Source organism: Tasmannia lanceolata, unplaced genomic scaffold (assembly GCF_043159265.1).
Source record: "Tasmannia lanceolata isolate RefF3 unplaced genomic scaffold, GAP_Taslan_0.1 ptg000003l, whole genome shotgun sequence".
Classification (NCBI taxonomy): Eukaryota; Viridiplantae; Streptophyta; class Magnoliopsida; order Canellales; family Winteraceae; genus Tasmannia; species Tasmannia lanceolata.
The window spans coordinates 51,357,334-51,379,764 of record NW_027518680.1 but is presented as its reverse complement, the minus strand read 5'-3'; the positions used below and the strand labels follow the sequence as shown (position 1 = coordinate 51,379,764).

Genomic DNA, 22,431 nt, shown 5'->3' with positions numbered 1-22,431 from the left:
ATTGATCGAAAGGCGAGGATGGCCCAGATTGATGTGCATGTGCACTAGTCAGACGGTTGAGATGGCTTATACACCGAGTTCCGGTGCATAGTGTATCCACAAGATCAAAACCATTTCAATATAAGAAGAAAAAAATTGTACAAAAGTAAGAAGCCAAGGTAATATAACTAGGCATCCCTATATTTATGCTAATTATTATTCAGGGACATCACTTTAATCTTCAAGAAAAAAAAGGTACTCTGCAAAAAAAGTAGGAGAATCAATACTACATGATACCCATATTGGCAAACTATTCAAAATAAACCAAACCAAGTAACAATTATTCGTGGCAATTGATATATAGCTAGCAGATATCATATTCTATTCAAGTCTCTACAATACCAGAAAATCTTCTCATTAGAGCTCCTAAGAAATCCATGGCATCCCATCAAAATCTCAGAAATCTTGACTGGGCCTTGCAAGTATTCAAGTTGCAAGACATTAACCTGCACAGCATTTCCTTCTACCATTTTCAGCCCAATTCAAGCTGCTATCAAGAAACAGAAAACTCCATGAACATAAACATCTCTACAAACAGAGAAAGCATTTCATACTTTTCTCAGATCCTAACAGCATTGGCATCATCAACAAACACCCAAAAGCATCTCAAGAACTTGGAGTTCCACAGAGTCGAATGGCAAATCCAACAACTGCAGAATCTCTGTGGGCTAATCAATAAGAATTCCAACATCAAGCAAGTCACATTCCATAGAAATACATTCAGTAATGAATGTTTATCAGAGCTCTCAGAGATGCTAACAACAAATGGTGGAATCAAAGGTATCATATTCTCCGAGTCTCGAATTGGGTACATTGGGGCTGGTCTCCTTGGTTCTGCTTTGAAGAGAAATGAAAACCTCGAAGAGTTACAAATATGGGATGATTCGATTGGTTCAAAAGGCGCGGAGGAGCTGTCAAAAATGATAGAGGTGAACTCAACTTTGAAACTTTTGATAATTCTCGACTCGTATCCAATCACCGCAACCCCACTAATTTCTGCTGTTTTAGCTCGAAACCGTACAATGGAAGTTCATATTTGGAGTGGAGAGAATGGAAACAAAAGCTCTAAGGTGGTAGAATTCGTACCTGAGAACAATGCGCTGAGAATTTACAGGCTCGACCCTTCGGGTTCTTGCCGAGTTGCTTGGGCTTTGGGATGGAATTCAACTGTCAGGTCGCTTGATATGACTGGGATTCGATTGAAATCCCGGTGGGCTAAAGAGTTTAGAGGAGTTTTAGAACAGAACAGGAGCCTCAAACATGTTAATCTATCAAAAACTTGCCTCAAAGACAAGGGAGTTGTGTATGTAGCCGCCGGACTTTTCAAAAACCAGTGTTTAGAAAGGTTAGAGCTTGATGGGAACTGGTTTAGTGGGATTGGCATTGAGCATTTATTGTGCCCACTGAGCAGGTTTTCATCACTACAGAACCAAGCAAACATGACTCTCAGGTCAGTAACTTTTGGAGGGGGGAAGACAAAGATTGGGAAAGATGGAATTGCGGCAATTTTGCAAATGGTGGGGACCAATCAAAGTGTAGTCCAATTGGGTATTTATGATGATGAGAGCTTGAAATCAGATGATATTATCAGAATTTTTAGAAGCTTGGAGAGGAATGCCACTTTGAGATACTTGTCATTAAAGGGTTGCAAAGGAGTTGAAGGGGAGTTGGTCTTGCAGACGATAATAGATACATTACAGGTTAATCCTTGGATTGAGGACATTGATCTTGCAAGAACACCTTTGCAGAATGCTGGGAAGACTGATATAATTTATCAGAAGCTAGGCCAGAATGGAAAACTAGAACCAGAAACAGATTTGCTCAAGGACATGTCAATGACTGTGCCCACGACTTGCAGGGTTTTCTTCTGTGGGCAAGAGTTTGCAGGTAAAGCAGAAAATTTTTATCTATCAGTAAAAACTGATACAATCTCAATTCAGTTTAATTTTTTGCTTATTTTTTCTACCCAATTTCTAAGTTTAGTTTGTGTTTAAGTACAAATGATTAAATAAGCTTTTGGAGTAATTGGTTGTTTCAAATGGTATCAGAGCTATTGCCTCATGGAAGGTTCTGGGTTGACAACCCAACAACACTTTGATATTAAAAATCCATGTGTATGGCCAACCCAAAAAAGAGGGGCCACGCGTGAGCGGGAGTGTTGAAATATAAATGATTAAATAACACCAACTCTAACAGATTTAGCTTTTGAAGTAATTGGTTATTTGATAGTTTGTATGTGGCTAATCAAATTGAATTTTGTTATTTTTTCTATCTTGTTTCTGTAGCTGAAATAGAAATATCTTAGATGTTGGAAATATCAGTTAGGCCTCTCACAGAAACTAGATGCTTCATAAAAATATCAGATAACTCATAGGCGTCATAGCTTTTGCGAGACATCAAATTCGCGTACAAGTAATATTTGTGTTTCCTTATTCCTATGTTGGAGTCTGTTTGCAGGTAAAACAACACTCTGTAATTCCATATCACAAAACTTCTCTTCTTTCAAGCTACCTTACTTGGATCAGATCAGAACTCTGGTGAACCCAGTTGAGCAAGTTGTGAGAACAGTTGGAATCAAGATCAAAACATTCAAAGACGACGACACAAAAATTTCAATCTGGGATCTTGCCGGTCAGCACGAATTTTATGCCTTCCATGATCTCATGTTCCCAGGCCATGGTAGCCCTTCGCTCTTCCTAATAATCTCAAGTTTGCTCAGAAAGCCAGACAATAGAGAACAGAAAAATCCAACAGAGATTGAAGAGGACCTCCTGTACTGGCTCAGATTCATAGTCTCAAATTCAAGAAGAGCAAAGTCTCAATCTATGCTACCAAATGTAACTGTAGTTCTTACGCACATTGATAAAATCATTCAGCAATCAGAAAACATGAAATTTATTATTGGTTCAATCCAAAAACTACAAGAAATGTTCCAAGGGTTTTTGGAATTTTACCCAACTGTTTTCACAGTCGACGCAAGATCATCTGGGTCAGTGAGCAAACTCACTCATCACCTACGAAAGACCAGTAAAACAATTCTCCAAAGGGTACCCCCAGTTTACGAACTCTGCAATGATCTGATACAAATTCTTTCGGATTGGAGGTCAGAAAATGACAACAAGCCTGCGCTAAAATGGAAAGAGTTCTGTGATTTATGCCAGGTTAGGGTTCCGACTTTGAGAATTCGATCAAGGCATGATAATCTAGAGAAGGTAGCGATGAGGCGAAGGGCAATTGCAAATTCTTTGCATCATGTGGGTGAGGTCATTTTCTTCGAAGAGCCTGGGTTTTTTGTCTTAGACTGTGAGTGGTTCTGCAGTGAGGTGCTCGGTCGACTTATAAAATTAGACGTTAGGAATCAAAGTTCGACAGAGAAAAATGGGTTTGTAAGCAGGAAAGAACTTGAGAAAATTCTTAGAGGGAGTTTACAGAGTCAGATTCCGGGGATGGGCCCAAAAGTATTTGAGAATTTAGAGGCTGGTGATCTTGTAAAGATGATGTTGAAACTCGAATTGTGTTATGAACAGGAGCCGGGGGATCCGAATTCTCTTCTTTTGATTCCAGCGATTCTTGACGAAGGCAGGGGAAGATCACAGAAATGGCAATTGATCACACCTGACTGTGTTTATGCTGGACGGCATCTCAAATGTGACGATTCAAGCCATATGTTTCTCACACCAGGCTTCTTTCCGAGGTTACAGGTACTATAACTTGTATGTTCTCGTATTATTTATTTCTTCTTCCATGTTGTCTTATTCACATGGACATGCTAAATGAGCTTAAATCAGGTCGGATGGAATATACTTAGAAAAACTTCGTCAAAAATCCCTTCTAGCAGTTTTTCACACATCAGTCGAGTTCATGTTTTCCCAGACCACATCTAGCAGTGTCATATTGCATAGGAGTTGTAATGTAACAAGGGCCATGAAGGATAGGATTCATGGTCTCAGCAATATATTTTCGTAACTGTACTAACTTTAACATTTTAGAAGATCATATGGATACAATTATATAAATGGGAATTTAATGGATTCAAAATTTGTACTGTATAAAAAACATAGTCTTGGGATGGATAGAACTCAAAACAAAAGGTAAATGTTAATTAAATTGTTAAAGTTGCTGAAAATACCAGTTAGATTCACTTTTAAAATTATTAACAATAGAGGTTTGTCTCACTGGAAAAAATGAACAGTCAAAAAGTTTTGAGGAGGTGAGTAAAGGGAAATGAGTAGAGGGGTATTTGTGTCTTTTTCCAGTATGACAGATAGTTTGTCTTGTTCTCTCTCATCCTTCCTTTTCTTCTTCTACCCAATTTCTTCTTCCTCTTATTCTTCCTCTTCTTCTTCTTTTATTCTTCTTCTTCTTCTTCTTCTTCTTCTTTTTTTCTTCCTCTTTTTTTCTTCCTTCTTCCTCTTTTTATTCTTCTCCTTCGTCCGGTTTGGATTATATTGATCTTGATGAGGGTCAGATTTCATGGAAGCATAACTTTAGGCAGAAATTTTTGGATAGAGGGATTGGTCGATTGGCTCTTCTTTTTGGACACTCTTGACCATGGTTTTAAATTTCGACCGAAATCCGAAATTTTGGATTTCGGTGGAGACCGAAACCGAAGTTTGGCGAAATCCAGAATTTCGGACTTTACCAAATTTCGGCCGAAATTTCGGAATTTCGACAATTTCGGTCCGAAATTTTGAGAAATTATAATTGTTTTTTAGAAAAAAAGAAATGTTACAAAATTTCGACTGAAATTTCGAAATAAATTAAATAATCTTTTTCCATTTTTACCAAATTTCGGCCGAAATTTTGGATTTCGGTGGGGTTCGAAATAGGTGCCGAAACCGAAATTTAAAACCTTGCTCTTGACTCATGTTACATTAAGAAAACTAGAGACAAAAGGTTTGGATTTGGAATTCATTTGGATTTTTTAGGGTCAAAGTCTAGTTTCTAACGAAAGAAACGGCGCTGAAAAATTCCAATTATATTGAGAGTTATGACAGAAATGATGAAACTCATCTGTTTTCGGGGTTTGGATTTGGAATTCATCTAGATTTTTGAGGTTCAAGTGTTTCTACCAACACATTGCTCCTAGCACATCTTCATACACCAGATCAAAGTTTGACACATCCCTACACTGCCTAGAGTTTATGCGTTTACTCTGGTGGACTGCTTTTCAAGATAAGATTCTGACAATTGACCACTTGTGCAACTGTAAGATCCTTATTGTTGGCCATTGTGCTCTCTGCGTGGAGGCCAACGAAACATTGGACCATTTGTTTCTCCACTATGTTTGATGTCGCATTCTAGACAAATTTGGGTTGTCAAAGGTGTTCATGCTGGGATGATTGATTTACAAGGGCGTTGGCATTATGTGCATTGGTCAAGGAAAGGATTCTATGGGGAGTAGTGTTGCTGACAACTATTTGGATTTTATGGAAAGAGAGGAATACTCAAAGCTTCAAAAGTTCTGTCAAAGGACCGCCTTTCGTTTACATGAAGGTCATTATGCTCTCTATATCGTGGGATAAAATCTTGTAATTTTTTAGGTTTTCATCTGGTTTTGACCTCAGACGATGAACACTAGCCTTGTTGGAGTAGGGAGTGTTCTCAAAGAGGCATCTGGTATTACAAAATGGGTGTTTTCTATCCCTATCGGGATAAAACAACTCTAATGAGGCAAAAGTAAGGGCTCTTTTATAGGGTATCCGGATCACGAAGACTGGTGACAACGGTAGACTAATTGTGGAGAGGGACTCTCCGCACCCCCTAGCCGTGGAGGCTCACGAATACAATTGGGGAGATCCAAGATCGAGTTGAGGGGTTCCCAATTTGTTTTCATCACGTCAAGAGATCGGCCAACGACAACGCAGACCAGATTGCCAGATCCGAAGTTGATAGGAAATAATTATAGAATTTTGATTTTTGTCACTCCTAATCATTCTACTAGTATGGTGCAGTTTGCTGTGTTGTTGGTTTGTATTATTTTGTGCGTGTATCGACCACATCGGTTGTGGGATATGCCCTACTTTTCCTCTTAATAGAAATCATCATCATACAAAAAGACATTTTTACCGCTCTTGATCGTCTTTTACCATTCTTGTAAACAATGAATAGGCAATGCCACTAGAAAAAAAATAATTACCACACCTATTCGGTTTTTACGGTGCTAATTTTTTTAGCACTCTAAAAAACACCGAATACTTTTTACCGGTATAAAAAATTTTACGGCTATTAAATAGATTTTTATCACGGAAATTTTTTTACCTCTAATAAAATAGATTTTTACCTTGCAAAATTCTAAGAGTGATAAAATTTCTATAAGAGAGGCAAAAATTTTAGCACGGTAAAAAATTTATTTAAGAGTGGCAAATTTGTTCTTTTAATGGCATTACATATTCATGATTTTTAAGAACTATTCAAAAATAATAATTTTTAAGAACGTTAAAAGATGAATAAGAGCGGTAATAAATTTAGGGCAGAAATTTTGTTCATTTAGCGGCATTACGTATCTGTGGTTTGTAAGAGCGGTAAAACATAAATATAAGTTGCAAAAATATTTAGAGCAGTAGAAATCTTTTAAAGACAATAAAACCCATTTAGAAGGGGATATATATATATATATATATATATATATATATATATATATATATATATATATATATATAATGGTACAATCATATTTAGCAAGAGTTTATCTTCGTCTTCTTGCTCTTCTCGGTTCATGTTATTCAGTGTAGAAAATCGAGAAATACCTTATGAAAGAGGCACTCGAAGTGCAGCAAAACATCTAGATAAGATGAGAAAAGCACAATCACACAAAGACAAGAACACAAGATTTACATGGTTAGGCAGTGTGCCTACCTCCACAAGAAAAGAGTTTTACTATTTCGGTTTAGGTGTACGAACTCTCCTTCTCGGGAACACAAGATTTATACGTCACGCAGATTAGCCGTAGAAGGTGCTGGATAATGCAAGAATACAAGACTGCACAACATTCATCTTTCACACCAATAGTTTTTAGCTTTTCTCCCATTTGTTCCTTTTTTCTTCTTGATTTATACTCAACAATATTTTGTACATATTTTTTCCCTATGTTTTTTGCATTTATGAAATCGTAATATTATTGCATGACGTCATCATCTCTGTGGAGAGGAAGAAGAAGAGAGAAGAAGAAAAGGATGGGCAAGAAGAAGAGGGAAGTGGAAAAAGACGAAGAGGAAGAAGAAGCGGAAGAGGAAGAGGAAGAAGAAAGGGGTGATACTAAGAAGAGGATGATGGAGAAAAGACATATGAGAGTGAGAGAGAGAAATAACAGAAAGAGGAAGAAGAAAAACTGTCGTATTGGAAAAATGTAAAGCCAAAAAGCTCTCACAAAGTGATAAAGATGTAATTAACCAGTACAACAAAACCCCTGTCGTCAATAGTTTGAAAGTAAACCTGACTAATATTTTCAGCAACTTCTTGAATTTAAGCAGCTAAATTTTCAAGGTAAAGTCATTCCAATTAAATTCAAAAGAAAACATTAGAAACAAAAAGAAATCAAGTAGTGTTGCAGCTGAATCAATGAAGTTTCAGAAACTGACACATGTCCAATGAGGGAACTTTGCCCATCTAGAAGAATCTGTACATGATTAAAGCACTTCAATTAGTATTTCGGTACCATAAAATACTATTAGCTTGCTATATGATTATTATGTTTTACATTAATTTCCTCCTCCAAAGATTACATTGACTATAAGAGAAGATCCTAACCTCTATTTCATTTTTAAGTATACTCTTAAGCCAATTAAACTCCCTTTTCTATTTTGCTAACAACCAGCTTCCTACATTTTTTTTTTGAATGGAACCATCTTCCTACATTAGAAAAATATCATCTTTGTACATTTAATTTCTAAGCAAGATTTTAAATTTGAGCTTAAATTTTAGTTTCGGTCACCACGGAAACGGAAATGTTTCAGTTTCTGTTGGAAATTCTATTGAAAATCCTATAAAATCACGAAAACGCAAGGAAATATATGCAAAGGAGAGAATTTTAAGATGAAACTCTGGGAAATGCTAGAATAAGCACAAATACGTACTTAGAAACCATCACATAAGCAATACAACTATCCGTAATGGTTTAATAAGAACGAACACCTAGTGGCATGCAATGTTGCTCATGTTTGATAATTTAGTGCATGTCTGATATAAACATTTAGATATAATACTGTTAATGTTATCGTATCTTCCATGAGAGAGATGAGATGAGGAGAAGAGAAGATGGAGAAAACGTGAGAGAGAGTTGTGTTACTCTCCCACAGGAAACTAATATATATATATATATATATATATATATATATATATATATATATCTGTGTGTGTGGGGGGGGGGGTAGGGTTATATAGAAAAGACAGAAATACCCCCATATGTTATACGTCCACTCTCAACATTCCCCCTCAAGCTGGAGTGTATATATCATACATCCCCAGCTTGTTACATAAGTTACTCAACCTTGATTTGCTTAGAAGTTTGGTAAGCATGTCTGCTATTTGATCATTTGACCTCGTGAACACTATGAAAATCTCCCCTTTTTAAATCCTATGAAGGATAAAATGACAGTCCACCTCTATGTATTTTGTCCTCTCATGAAAAACTGGATTCGGGGCTATATGAGTGGTGGACATTTATCACAATGGAGTGAAGTAGGTGATGAGTAGGGTAGTTCAATCTCTGACATAAATGACCTCAACCAGAACAACTCTTACCCTATATAGGCCATGGCTGTGTACTCGACCTGGACACAACATCTTGTTTCTTGCTCTTCCAAGACACCAAATTGCCTCCAACAAATGTACAATAGTCGATAGTAGATATCATGTATGCAAGAGAACCTGTCTAGTCTGCATGTGAACACCCCTCGATACTCATATGACTATGTTTCCTGAAGACCAATCCTTTACCAGGAGCTTTCTTCAGGTATCTTACTATTTGGGTGACTACTGGCCAGTAAGACTTCCTTGGTGTACTCATGAATTGACTGACCACACTAACTGCATAGGAAATGTCTAGACCTATGACAGTGAGGAAGATCAGCTTCCCAACTAAGCGTCTGTATCTGCCTGGGTCCTCTAGAAGCCCCCCTGATCAGGAGAAATCTTGATGTTTGGGTCCATAGGTGTCTTAGACGGCTTTGCTCCCAGTAGGTCTGTCTCTTCCAATATATCTAATGCGTACTTTCTTTGTGATGGAGATAGCCCCCCAAGTGAATATGCTGCCTCTATTCATAGAGAGTATCTGAGGCTACCAAGGTCTTCGATGCTGAACTCTTTCTGAAGTAAATCCTTCAACCTCTGTATACCTGCACTATCACTCCCTGTAATAATGATGCCATCTATGTAAACAATCAGGAAGATCCGACCATCCTTAGACTAAGAACTGAATACGAAATGGTCCACACCACACTAAGTCATGCCAAATCATACTACTGCCTCATTGAATCTCCCAAACTAGGCACTGGGAAACTGGTTAAGGCCATACAATGCCTCGCCCAACCTACAGACAACATTCTTTTATCTCCCTCTAAGCAACATGCCTAAGAGGTTGCTCCATGTATACCTCTTCTTATAGATCACTATGCAAGAATGCATTTTTGACATCCAACTGATAAAGCAGTCATGACATGTTAACTGGAAGGGGGATCAAAAAACTGACTTAAGGAATTTAGCCATAGGGGAGAATGTGTCCGTGTAATCAATACCATATATCTGTGTGTATCCTTTGGCAACCAATCTAGGCTTCAATCTTTCCAATATGGCATCTGGTAAATATTCGACTGTGAACACCCACTTACAACCAACTGCCTGAGCCCCAAGAGGTAGAGAAACTAACTGCCATGTATGATTAGAATGCAAAGCACCCATCTCTGCATCCATCATTGCTCGCCAACCGAGGTGAGCCAAAGCTTCTACAATAGAATGAGATATAGAAACAGAGGATATCGATGACAAAAATGAACGATAAGTAGGAGACATACGATTATAAGAAACCACGTCAGAAATGGAATGAGGAATAGAACGAGAATGTGTACAAGATGACACAGGAGCATCAGCATCATCAGGTGCAGAAGAAGAAAAAATTACCTCAGGAGCAGTGGGTGGACCAGCGGACTGAGGAGGAGGCGGTGCGCATGAGGGGCCATCTGCACATGTGGGTAATAAAACATGTCGAGGACCACACGAATAAACCTTCATCTCAGGGGGGTACCGAGAGTAGAAGAGAGGAAGATGCCTGAGGAATTAGTACTGGTAGCGGAAGTGGGGGGTCAGGTGAGGGTGTAGGAACAGACTCAGTAAAATAAGATGTATCTCAAAGAAGGTAACATCCGCAGAGACATAAACACGACGAAGCTACGGGCTATAACACCTATATCCCTTTTGAGTGCAAAAGTAGCCCAAGAAGACACACTTAATGGCACGTGGATCAAGCTTATCTAGACCAGGAGTAAGATTATGAACAAAGCAAGTGCAGCCAAAAACTCTACAAAGTAAAAGAAAGGGATTTCCATACGGATGTAATACGATAAAGGGAACCTATTAAGTAGGATGGACGAAGGCAAACGGGTCACCAGAAAGCAGGAAGTGAGATCTGCATTAGCCTAAAAGGTCTTTGGGATATGCATCTAAACTAGAAGGGTGCGTGCCATATCGACAAGGTATCGAAGTTTCCTCTCAGCAACATCATTTTGCTGAGAGGTATGGGCGCACGATGACTGATGAATAACGCCATAACTAGAGGAACTGCTGAAACCCATTAAAAACAGAAAAATATTCACGTGCATTATCAATGCGCAAGCATTTAATAGAAAATGAATATTTTGCAGAAACTTCAGAATAAAAAGAACGAAATACATCAAATACTTTTAAACAATTTTTTATTACATATAGCAAAGACATTGTGGAAAATTCATCCACAAACACTATAAAATAGCGATGCCCAAATATAGATGGAGTTCTACAGGACCCAAAATATCAGAATGAACAAGCACAAAAGGACTAGACACACGACTAGCTGACTTGGACAGAAAGGAAATACGATGGTGTTTTCTATACTGACAAGACTCAAACTGAAAAGGACTAATAAGACTAGAAACAACGGAAGAGTGATGCATGCGATCCTTTGGAGGGTGACCAAGACGGCAATGCCACGTAAATGAGCCGACGGAAGCACTCGAGGCAGAATGCGAAGTTCCACTGTCAAAGTAGTAGAGGCCGCCCACCTCATGGCCTGAACCAATCCTCCTCCTAGTCGCTAGATCCTAAAAGGTACAATAAGAAGGAAAGAATGTTAGAAAACATCGGAGATGGCGAATAAGCTGATACAAGGAAAACTATGAACACAAAAAACAAAAGAAATATACAAGCCAGGCCGAGCGATGTGTCCCGGGTACCAGAAATAGGACACATCCTTCCATTGGCCAAGGTAACCGATGTAGATGTAGAAGTAGCCGCAAAGGAGACAAGGAGTCTACCGCTACCAGTCATATAATGAGAGGCTCCAGAGTCAATGAGCTAAGAACTGGAATGACAGAAAGCAGGATGGGTTGCTACCTTCCGTAACTATTGTGGCCGTGGCTTGTTTTCCTCTATCATGGGATCTCAATAAAACCTCATACTCAACACGGGAAATGACCAGTGCAAAAGGTGGGAGAGGGGTTGCAGATGAGCTAGCAACATTCGTACTGGAAACATGATGGGCGACACGAGAGGGCGGTAACTTCGGATGTAGATCGTAGCCAAAGTCAACAGAATGGCCCTCAAACCCACAATGAGTACATTAACAGGATCCACGGCCACCAACACCACAGCCTCCCCATGAATCTCTGCCGGAGCGACAACCAGGACCACCGTGCGCACCACGACCATAACCATTGTGCAGGGCAAGAGCAAAATGCTCAATGAATGAATCATCAGGATTGTCATACTGAATAACCACAACTGAAACAATCAACCAACAAGAACTGATCACCACCAAAGACAAACACTAAGAAATCTCCAGTAACAATTCATGACGAATCATAAACCACCAACATACTCCAACATAAGGATCACAAACAACCACTATCAACAGAAATCTCAGCCAATATCAGCACCAAACAACCACATCCACCACAACAACAACATCAACAAAAACCTCCACTAATCTCCTCCAAACAACAACAACCAAATCACAAGCAAGACCATAAAATCAAATCAGCAACAACAGATCAACATAGATCCACCACGAGGTCACCAACGGAAGACCCAACAGATGATGTCTCACACATCAACACGCAACTCCGGGAAGAATGAGTAGATACCACGACTGAAACGCACCACCACCAATAACAACTACAAACCAATAACCAGCAACATCTAGAAACCAATCACCACCAACAACACAAGTAAAGGGGCACCCAACATCTACCAAGTAACGAGGAACAACCGATCACTACTAAAGCCAAACAAAAATTCTCTCAGACATTTCATCAAACAGTTTGAGTGCATTTATCAATACCATCTACAAACCAACGGTCCACCAATAACCACCACAAATAACTATGACATACGCCAACACCAAATCACCACCAAAGCACAATACGTCACCTCCCAAGAGCCGAACAATGGGGTCGCACACATCAGCACGTTCCGGAGAAAAATAAGTCATGATATCACACAAACGTGTCACCAAGAAGAGGGAATTGTCCCGGAACCAAAAGAAAAGAAAAAAAAACGAGAAGAAGATATATGAAAGAAAGAAGAAGATGATCTTGATCTTTAATGTTGATGTAGATACATTAATCCTTTAGCTCTAATACCATTTTAATGTTATCCTATCTTCCATGAGAGAGATGAGAGGAGGAGAGAAGATGGAGAAAACGTGTGAGAGAGAGAGAGTCGTGTTACTCTCCCACACGAAACTAATAATACATATATATATATATATATATATATATATATATATATATATATATATATGAGAATAGAGTTCCTAAGGTGTCACCTCATATAGCTTATATGAGGTGGCGCTTAAAAACATAAGGGGCCTACTTTGTTTGGATGATCCAAAGCATTCATTTCATAGGTCCTCACATAGATAGGGTGTGCCCAAAAAATGAACTTCATAGGATCATCCTAACCCTTCCATTTGTGGAAGTTGAAATGGATGGGTATAAACCTCCATAAATTTGCCCATTTTTAACCTCCATAAATGGAAGGGTTAGGATGATCCTATGGACCTGATTTTTTGTAGGCACCATATCCATCTAAGGGCCTTTCAAATGAGTGGTTTAGATCACCACAAAAATGTGGGCCCCTTATGTTTTGTGAGCGCTACCTCATATAAGCTATATGAGGTGACACCTTAGGAACTCTATTCTCTCTCTCTCTCTCTCTCTCTCTCTCTCTCTCTCTCTATATATATATATATATATATATATATATATATATATATATATGTGTGTGTGTGTGTGTGTGGAATAGGGTTACATAGAAAAGACAAAAATACCCCCAAAAGTAATACGTCCACTCTCAACAAATACAAACACCACATTTCACATATAGTTGTTGTAAAATAATGATATAATACATATTGATATATTATAACATTAATGCAGTTGCGATTTTGGTTTCGGTATGCATCTTGGTTTTGGATCGTTTCGATGGGATGAAAACAAAAACATTTCAGTAGTTTTGTATAGGTTTCGGTGAAAATTTAGAATCATGTTTCTAAGAGCGTAGTTGGATTCAAGTATTGAACACTAATGGAAGAGCTACAATTACTATAAGATTATTCTTTTATATTTTAGGGTTAGGGTTGATGAAAAACCCAAAAGAAAAGAAAAAAAAATTGAAAAGAAGATAAATGAACGAAAGAAGAAGATGATCTTGATCTTTAATGTTGATGTAGACACATTAATCCTTTAGCTCTAATACCATGTTAATGTTATCCCATCTACCATGAGAGAGATGAGAGGAGGAGAAGAGAAGATGGAGAAAATGTGAGAGAGAAAGAGAGAGTTGTGTTACTCTCCCACATGAAACTAATAATAATAATTATATATATATATATATATATATATATATATATATATGTGTGTGTGTGTGTGTGTGTGTGTGTGTGTGTGTGGAATAGGGTTACATAGGAAAGACAAAACTACCCCCATAAGTAATATGTCCACTCTCAACAAATACAAACACCACATTTCACATATAGTTGTTATAAAATAATAACATAATACATACTGATATATTATACCATTAATGCACTTGCGATTTTGGTTTCGGTATGCATTCTGGTTTTGGATCGTTTCGGTGGGATGAAAACAGAAACAATTCAGTACTTTTGTGTCAGTTTTGGTGAAAATTTAGAATCATGTTTCTAAGAGCGCAGTTGTATTCAAGTATTGAACACTAATGGAAGAGCTACAATTACCATAAGACTATTCTTTTATATTTTTCATAGAGAAAATGATGTCCCTATTTTTTTTTTCATTTTTCTAATTTCACTTTGAATACAGGTGCATCTCCACAACAAAATCCTGGGATCAAAGAACCAGCACAATGCAACTTACAACCTAGAGAAACACCTCATCTCGATAAACATCAATGGGATCTATGTCAGAGTGGAGCTTGGAGGACAATTGGGACACTATATCGACGTCCTTGCATGTTCCACTAAGAACATGACAGAAATTTTGAGACTCTTTCGGCAGCTCATTATACCAACAATCCAGGGTCTCTGCCACGGCGTAACCTTGTCCGAAAACATTCTCCGCCCAGAATGTATCAAAAATCTGACACCACCACGATACAGAAAAAACCAGTCAGTGCCTCTGCAACAATTGAAAGAGACACTACTCACGGTTCCTGCAGATAGCATGTATGACTATCAACACACATGGAGTTCAGTATCAGATGGAGGCAGAGTAATCTTACAGCCCGGGTTTGATTTTGCGAGAAATCTCCTTTCAGATGATGATTTTCGGGAAGTACTACATAGAAGGTATCACGACCTCTACAATCTTGCCATGGAACTAGATGTGCCCACAGAAAACACCCAAGATCAACCACTTAGAACTGAAAATGAACCTGAGAGTGAGGTTGAAGCAACAATTTCTGGCATTGCTAAAGGAGTTGAACAAGTTTTGCAAAGATTAAAGATCATAGAACAGGAAATCAAGGACTTAAAGCAGGAGATCCAAGGGCTGAGATATTACGAACACAGACTATTGGTCCAACTCCACCACAAAGTGAATTATCTGGTAAACTTCAGTGTTCAACTAGAAGAACGAAAAGTACCCCACATGTTCTACTTTGTTCAGACGGAAAACTATACAAAGAGACTTGTGACAAATATAATTTCTGGCATGACAGCACTACGACTAAATATGTTGTGTGAATTTCGAAGGGAAATGCATGTAGTTGAAGATCAGATTGGGTGTGAACTAATAAAGGTTGATAATAGAGCAGCTCAGTGTTTAGTTCCTTACATGCACAAATTCATGAAATTGCTGACCTTTGCTCTGAAGATAGGGGCCCATTTAGCGACGGGAATGGGACATTTGATACCGGATTTGAGCCGGGAAGTCGCGCATCTTGTTGATTCGTCTTTTATTAGTGGGGCCGCAGCAGTGACAGCTGGCGCCATAGGAGTTGCGGCAATGAGACAAGCGGGGGACAGTAGACAGAGAAGTAGGGGCAGAGCTTTGGGTGGAGATGGTTCAAGGAATGTCCAGCAAGATCTAAGGGCAGCTCAGCAATGGCTTGTGGATTTCTTGCAGAGCCAAAGGTGCACAACAGGGAAAGAAATTGCAGAGAAATTTGGGCTGTGGAGGGTGAGATACAGAGATGATGGTCAAATTGCGTGGATATGTAGGCGGCATAGGGAAATAAGAGCAAATGAAGTTATTGAAGTACCGGTTTGAAATTATGTAGTAATTGGAAGAGGAATAAACAAACTTGCTATTAATTGCGGAAGTTGTAGAGATATTGGTAAGATTGCATGGGTCTGTAAGAGAGGACAGAAATAAGAGGAAGCATGAATTGAACTACAAAAGATGCACATACTGAAATGGGCATTTATTCTTCATATTTTCTAAAGAACAACCTGCACACGGTCCAAGTTTTTTTATCGCATATTGAATCCATTATATGGGACTTTGTTATTGGAATGATAAGAATGCAATGACGAAGAAGGAGAACGCAAAAAATAAGAAATGCTTAACAAGTAAGATTATCAACAAAATACACAGATAAGATGTTTTCAATTTCCCTCATTAAAAAATAATGTTTTTAATTTCCTTGTGATAAAGAAGTAGGATCCAGGTCTATTCCAAGAATGGTAGGAAGACAAATGAACATCAACAGTATTACTTTAGCTAGATTTTATTAAAAGTAGAGGGAATATATAATATTTCACAGGATGTCTCTGTTGCTGTTTCAAATATATGTTAAATAGCTTGAGAACCACAGTTTTCAAGAATTGACCAAAAAATATTTTTAATTGAAAAAAAAAACAGACATCTTCAATTCCAAAAATGCCAAAAGACTAACCCATAATACTTTCACTTTTTTTAATGAATATCAAAAAGTGAAAACACCTTACTTGAGTTCTTTTCTCCTCTGTTCTTTAATGCAGCAGCAAACTACGGTCGATTCACATATCGAAATGGAATGGAACTTTTAGATTGAAGCATTTTAGAGATTTCATTGTAACCATTACTATCATATTTCTTCAGACCATATTTCGATATACTGGTATTTAATAGGATAAAGCCACAAACCATATTTGCATATAATGAGATTCATAATTGAGACTGCCAAATCAGCATGCATGGGGGTTTAGTTCGGGTGAGTTAACCTAATTTAGTTAAGTCCAGTCCATAAAGCTACGAATTCGGAGTATGGGAAAACACATTTGGAAAGCTCAACGGTTATATTGAAGGCGGACTAGTAACAGAAAATGATGGCAATTAATTGCTCATTTAACCAATTGTCACCTCATCATTTTGTTGGGGTTAAGGTGCCTACATTTAGCAAAATAGTTATAAGAGGGGATTTCTGGCAAGAGGCAATTAATTGCTCATTGAATCAATTGTCACTTCATCATTTTGTTGGCGTTAAGGTGCCTACATTTAGCAAAATAGTTGTAAGAGGGGATTTACCATACAAATACGAAACCTGCCAAGAGCTAAAACCATGTGTTAAAAGGACTCCTAAGAGAGGAAAAAACTGACGATCCACAATCAATAATCTCAATTTCTATCTCTCATTTAATTTTCTAATCAATTCTCTTCTTTTTTTTTCCTATTGTCATTGGATATTCAAAGGTACTGCAAATGAAGATTGAAGACGATCCTACGTTAGGGATCTATCGTCCACGAGCTATTATCAAAGGAGATAGAAGATGATCCCATTCACAGGATCGATTTGCGAAGAACAGACGCTTTCCCGAATCTAGATACATATGCTTGCATGGATATCCATGGAAATTTTTAAAAAATACTATTAAAGGGGCAGTTGGCTTTATGCATCAGCACATATATGATTAGGCCAAAGATATATTCAATAATATTTAATACCATATTATCTGGGAAAGGGTGTATTCAATGATATTTAATACCATAATGTTGGCTAGGGTGCATGGCAATTTGCATGTTGAAAGAATATGGCGGGTTTGAGGCATCACTTGTTCATTGACACATTATCTTGCATTTCCACGTAAAAGTTAGCTCCAAGTATTACTCAAGTGATTAAAGAGGGAGGTTAGCAAGACAAATATACTTCTGGTTGTCCAGTTTTATGGGGAATCCCATGCAAATAAAATAGAATTCAGATGCCATTCAAAAAAAGAAAAAGAATATAATTCAGATATGTGACCATTTTAACTTCAAATGAACTGCGAGAATTTCAAACATTCATCCACAAAGCTAATAGGAAAAGGTAGAGCACAAGTAATTAGTCAACTTCTACGCAGGAGAGAAGAAGAGGATAAGAAAATTACATTGAAATTGTAGTCATAATAGCACAAAGCTTGTAACACATACAAGTCAAGTATCTCGTTCCTCTAAAATTATTCAACACAGAAGAAACGCCCACATACTATAAACTAACTACCATCATCAGTACTAAATCTAGAGTCACCTGCATATCCCCTGAAACATTCCATAGATAGTTCAGAAGAAAGCTCTACTCCCATAGAACACTTTCGAACCCGTGCCCTTTGATGCCTGTAATTTCTTATCAGAACTTGAATTATCATTTTCTGAATTGTTATTCCCATATTCCATATCGACCGGTAGCTTCATTCTTGCCAATGATTCTGTGAATTGCTGCATGCTTTTCATGTACATATCTACTATCTCTTGTTTCACCACTGGTTGCTCTGGCTCAATCTTTATGTTGAGAATGGATTGTGCAAATCCATTATTATTTGGTAGCCCACTAGTGGTATCAGTCTCTTTTTGTGACAAAGCCTGGTCTTGGCTTGGAGATTTCGAAGCTTCAGAAGGTGTATCACTTTTCAAATTAGGAGCAGAAAGAGACCCATTAGTTGAAACACTGCTCAGAGGTGTATCACTTTTCAAAACTCTGAGATTATCAAAACTACTTTCCACGACATGAACTTCATTATCTGTAGTCACGTGATTACCATTGTCCAAAGTAACATAACTCTCCAAACTCTCGGAGTTGTCAGAATCCAAATTGGTGCGAGGTATCGCAAAATACTCTGACACCATAAGCTGATTCTCATTCACAATATTCAAATCAGGGAACTCAATCTTGTTATATTCACTTGGGAGCAAATAATCTCCTTCCAAGTCCACTGTAGTATTTTGAGTCGCCGATGACTTGGGGGCAGATACAGCCAAGACTTCTGGCGAAGAGCCACTGTATGAGAGTGATAATTGTACAAAACCCGCCGGATAATGAAAAAGATCAGTTGAAGAAAGCGAAAATTCTTGAACCAATCTCCCATTTGCAGCAACAATCTCAGATAAAGGCACCAATGCGAATCCCAATAACTGGTCTTCGAGATAATTTTTCACCCTACTTAACATCCATATCTCACATTTGAGTGATGACTCAATTGTTCGGACATTGAGTCGAAGATTCTCATTGAAGACAGGATTCTTTCCTCCGCCATTAATGATTTGGCTAGACACTGTAATTTCTGGATCACTGGTCAGGCAAAACTTGGCATAAACATCTTGCTTCTGATATATGCAGATATTATGGATATCCCTAGCTTCATGTATGTAAACCTCTAAAACACCAATGAAACCATCTAAACCATTTTTTTGCTGGTTCCCAATTTCTGTGGATAAAGTGCCAGAACTGAGACTGCCTAAACCAGAAGTTTGGCTATCAGATTCACTAACAGCAGAGGACTTTGATGACACGAACGATCGATGGGAATCCATTATCAGAACCACTGATTACTCCTGGAACAACGGATAGCAGATTAGGACCAAGGTTTCGGTTGCTACCAAAACAAAATTCACTTGCATTCGGAAAAATAGAAGATTTACCCGAAATTTCAAGAGTTCATCCGAAATTTCAGGATGTCGTTCAAAATTTTGGTATTTTGTTAATATTTTGGTCAAAAAATGAGAAAAATGGACGTTTTCATATATATATTTTTTTTAAAAAGCAAAGTTTTTTGCCGAATGTCGAAAAAACAACAGAAACCCTGACAAAAATCAACTCCATTCGCAAAAAAGGGAACAACGGTATTCTTTTAAGATATTTCTAAAAAAGCAAAAACAAATAAAAACAAAAGCCACTGGATTTCCGCCGTAATTTTGTACCGAAATGTTTCTTTGATTTTACAATATTTCAGCCGAAATTTCGTACGGAAAACGAAATGATTCCATTTCGTTGATGACCGAAACCGAAACCGAAATTTAAAACCTTGATCAGGACAGAGACTCCAATAAGGAGAAAGTAAAACTGAGGTTGAAAACTACAGATGGGTTTCTGAAAAATAAAACCAAAGCCGCAGAACCTTATGTTTAACCTAGTATTAAGGACTGATTCTTGGAACCCAAATGCTAAAATTGAAGACTGACACCTAAAAATATAAAGCCTTGAGCTGAAATCACAAACTAGATGTTGAATTCCGGAACCATAACACAAAAGCCTGAGAAGCTATCAATGACTAGTTCATCCAACATACCCAGATATCTAAACTACAAACCCTAATTGGGAATTACTGATTGACTTTGAAACTTAATACCCTAAGTTGAAAACAGAGGGCTGATTTTTTTTACCCCAAATCCCAAACCTACAACCTGAAACCTCAAAACCATAAGTTGGAAGCTGACAGCTACTTCAAAAGCCTAAAACTTAGAACTCAAAACCCTAGTCAAAATTGCATCCAGGTCTTGAAACTAAGAAACCAAAAATCCCACAATCAAATTTCAGTTTCTTGCCAGACCCAAATTCCAAAACCCTAACTTGGGATTACAAAGGGTTTCTTAAAACCCCAAACCAAAAATTCAAAACTCTCGAATGAGACTACAGGCACTGAAACAAGAAAGCAAGACCCAAAGGGTTTCTTAAAACCCCAAACCCAAAATTCAAAACTCTCGAATGAGACTACAGGCACTGAAACAAGAAAGCAAGACCCAAAATTTAAAACCCTAAGCTAAGAGTACACAAAACCCTAACTTGGAATTACAAAGTGTTTCTTAAAACCCCAAACCCAAAGTTCAAAACTCTCAAATGAGACTACAAGCACTGACACAAGAAAGCAAGACCCAAAATTTAAAACCCGAAGCTAAGAGTACAGACAGATTCTTGCAGCTCAAAATCAAAACCCTAAAACAAAAATTACAGAGAGATTTTTCCAGACCAAGATCAAAACTTAAACCCATCTAGAGATACAGCATACACCAAAAATAACACCATCAGAATCCAAATATATTTTGAAAAAGACCAAAAACTAAAATGAGGGCTCAGCAGAGAATTGTAACTGTTTGGCTTATAATTACAAATTAGCAGAAGAATAATCAACTATAAAATTTGGTCTGATAGCTCTCTGTTTTTTATCCTTGGATTTAGGGATACTGTATTTATCAATTTAGGGGTGTCAATGGATCCACTTCGGGTCGGATCCACCTTGTCATAGTCACGATCCGTTCAAATTCCTTATGGGTCGGGTCGGAGTCAGATTGTTCTTTGGATCCTGCTTCCACATCATGATCACGATCCATTTTAATTTGGACCATCCATCGGAGTGTCCTATTATGTCCCACTAAGCTAAGTAAACAATTAATTTTTAAAAAAAGAGATAGAATGGCAGTCCACTATTAGTGTGTCTCTATGCATTTTCTTCAACTAAATTAAAAATTTATCTGTGTTTAATCTATGCGTATAATAATGCTTGTGAACAATAAAACTAATCAAAATTACATACACAAATATAGTGGATAACTATTATCAAAGAATATGATGCATAAAGAACAAAGCCCCTCTCCCTTTTCCTTCATAAAAGTATGAAATGAAACGACTGAAATGAGTGAAATCGCATTCCCATCAGATTCATTTAGTGATAAGAGAGGTTTTGACCAAAATACCTTTCATAGAAACGTTAGCATTAACAAAATTTAGAGGGTATTTTTGTAAACCATTTCGGATCGTGACTATCCAATGGGCATATGTGGCGTGCCCATACACAATCCAAAATTTTTCGGATCCAAGATTTGATGATCCGAAATATGCCCATGGATCCTATTCATATGTTTAGATCCCGTTCATTAACGTTCGGATTCTCACGTTCCATCGGACCGTCTGGATCCATTGACACCCCTATTTATCATGTTTGTCTGTCTTTATTTTTATCTATTATGAGAAATTATATGATGCCCGACCGTGAGAATGTAAAGGGCGGGTAGAGACAAAACCTGCTGCCGAAAAGTCAGAAAAAGGGCTTTCTCTTGGATTAAAAATCAAGGGAGAGATGGTTTTCTCTCTCCGCCCCCTTTATAACCTGACGGTCGGGCATCATATAAGTTCTCATCTATTATTGGACCTTTCAGGGATATAATACATTAATACAATGAGATTAACATGTTTAGATTTTTCTCCTAAGAAAATTGGTTTGTCAAGATTGGGCCCACCTACCAAATTTTTAATTTGATCTCTTGATCTCGGCCGTTCATAACACGAGAAACAATAATAAAATGTCTTTTAGCCCAAAATTGATCTAGCAAGTATTCAAAGTATTCATGGTCATTGTATGACTGAAAAGGAACCCTGTTTGTTTTGGATTTTGAGAATCAATTTTGAGTCCAATACTGATTATTAGAGTCAAAATTGATTCTCAAAACCCAAAACAAACAATGTCTTACTTGTCTGGATTATTAGAGTAAAAAA

General features: G+C 37.8%; 2 protein-coding genes across 3 annotated transcripts; one reads left to right on the top strand and one right to left on the bottom strand.

The window, feature by feature from the left end:
- The first annotated feature begins 413 nt into the window (after positions 1-413).
- LOC143855667 (protein TORNADO 1-like) lies at positions 414-16,139 on the top strand. Its single transcript, XM_077365738.1, has 3 exons — positions 414-1,926; positions 2,497-3,740; positions 14,571-16,139. Exons 1-3 carry the CDS (start codon positions 417-419, stop codon positions 15,975-15,977), a joined length of 4,161 nt encoding a protein of 1,386 aa, XP_077221853.1. The 5' UTR covers positions 414-416; the 3' UTR covers positions 15,978-16,139.
- On the bottom strand, positions 11,863-21,108 carry LOC143855673 (uncharacterized). 2 transcript variants are annotated; one of them, XR_013238053.1, is made up of 2 exons: positions 18,056-21,108; positions 11,863-12,009 (listed from the first exon to the last, which is right to left on the bottom strand). XR_013238053.1 is itself a non-coding variant. In XM_077365746.1 (2 exons), the coding sequence occupies exon 1, from the start codon at positions 19,473-19,475 to the stop codon at positions 18,228-18,230; it is 1,248 nt and encodes a 415-aa protein (XP_077221861.1). In that variant the 5' UTR covers positions 19,476-21,108; the 3' UTR covers positions 11,863-12,009; positions 18,196-18,227. The 2 variants fall into 2 exon arrangements, 1 of the variants encoding a protein (XP_077221861.1); XM_077365746.1 differs by having other exon boundaries at positions 18,196-21,108.
- Positions 21,109-22,431: the final 1,323 nt, after the last annotated feature.

Excerpts from the sequence above, each read along its gene's own strand:
- LOC143855667 (XM_077365738.1), top strand. The coding sequence starts at position 417 with ATGGCATCCCATCAAAATCTCAGAAATCTTGACTGGGCCTTGCAAGTA. Across the intron at positions 1,927-2,496 it reads CTGTGGGCAAGAGTTTGCAG|GTAAAACAACACTCTGTAAT; the intron begins GTAAAGCAGAAA and ends GTCTGTTTGCAG. Across the intron at positions 3,741-14,570 it reads GCTTCTTTCCGAGGTTACAG|GTGCATCTCCACAACAAAAT; the intron begins GTACTATAACTT and ends CTTTGAATACAG.
- LOC143855673 (XM_077365746.1), bottom strand. The coding sequence starts at position 19,475 with ATGGATTCCCATCGATCGTTCGTGTCATCAAAGTCCTCTGCTGTTAGT.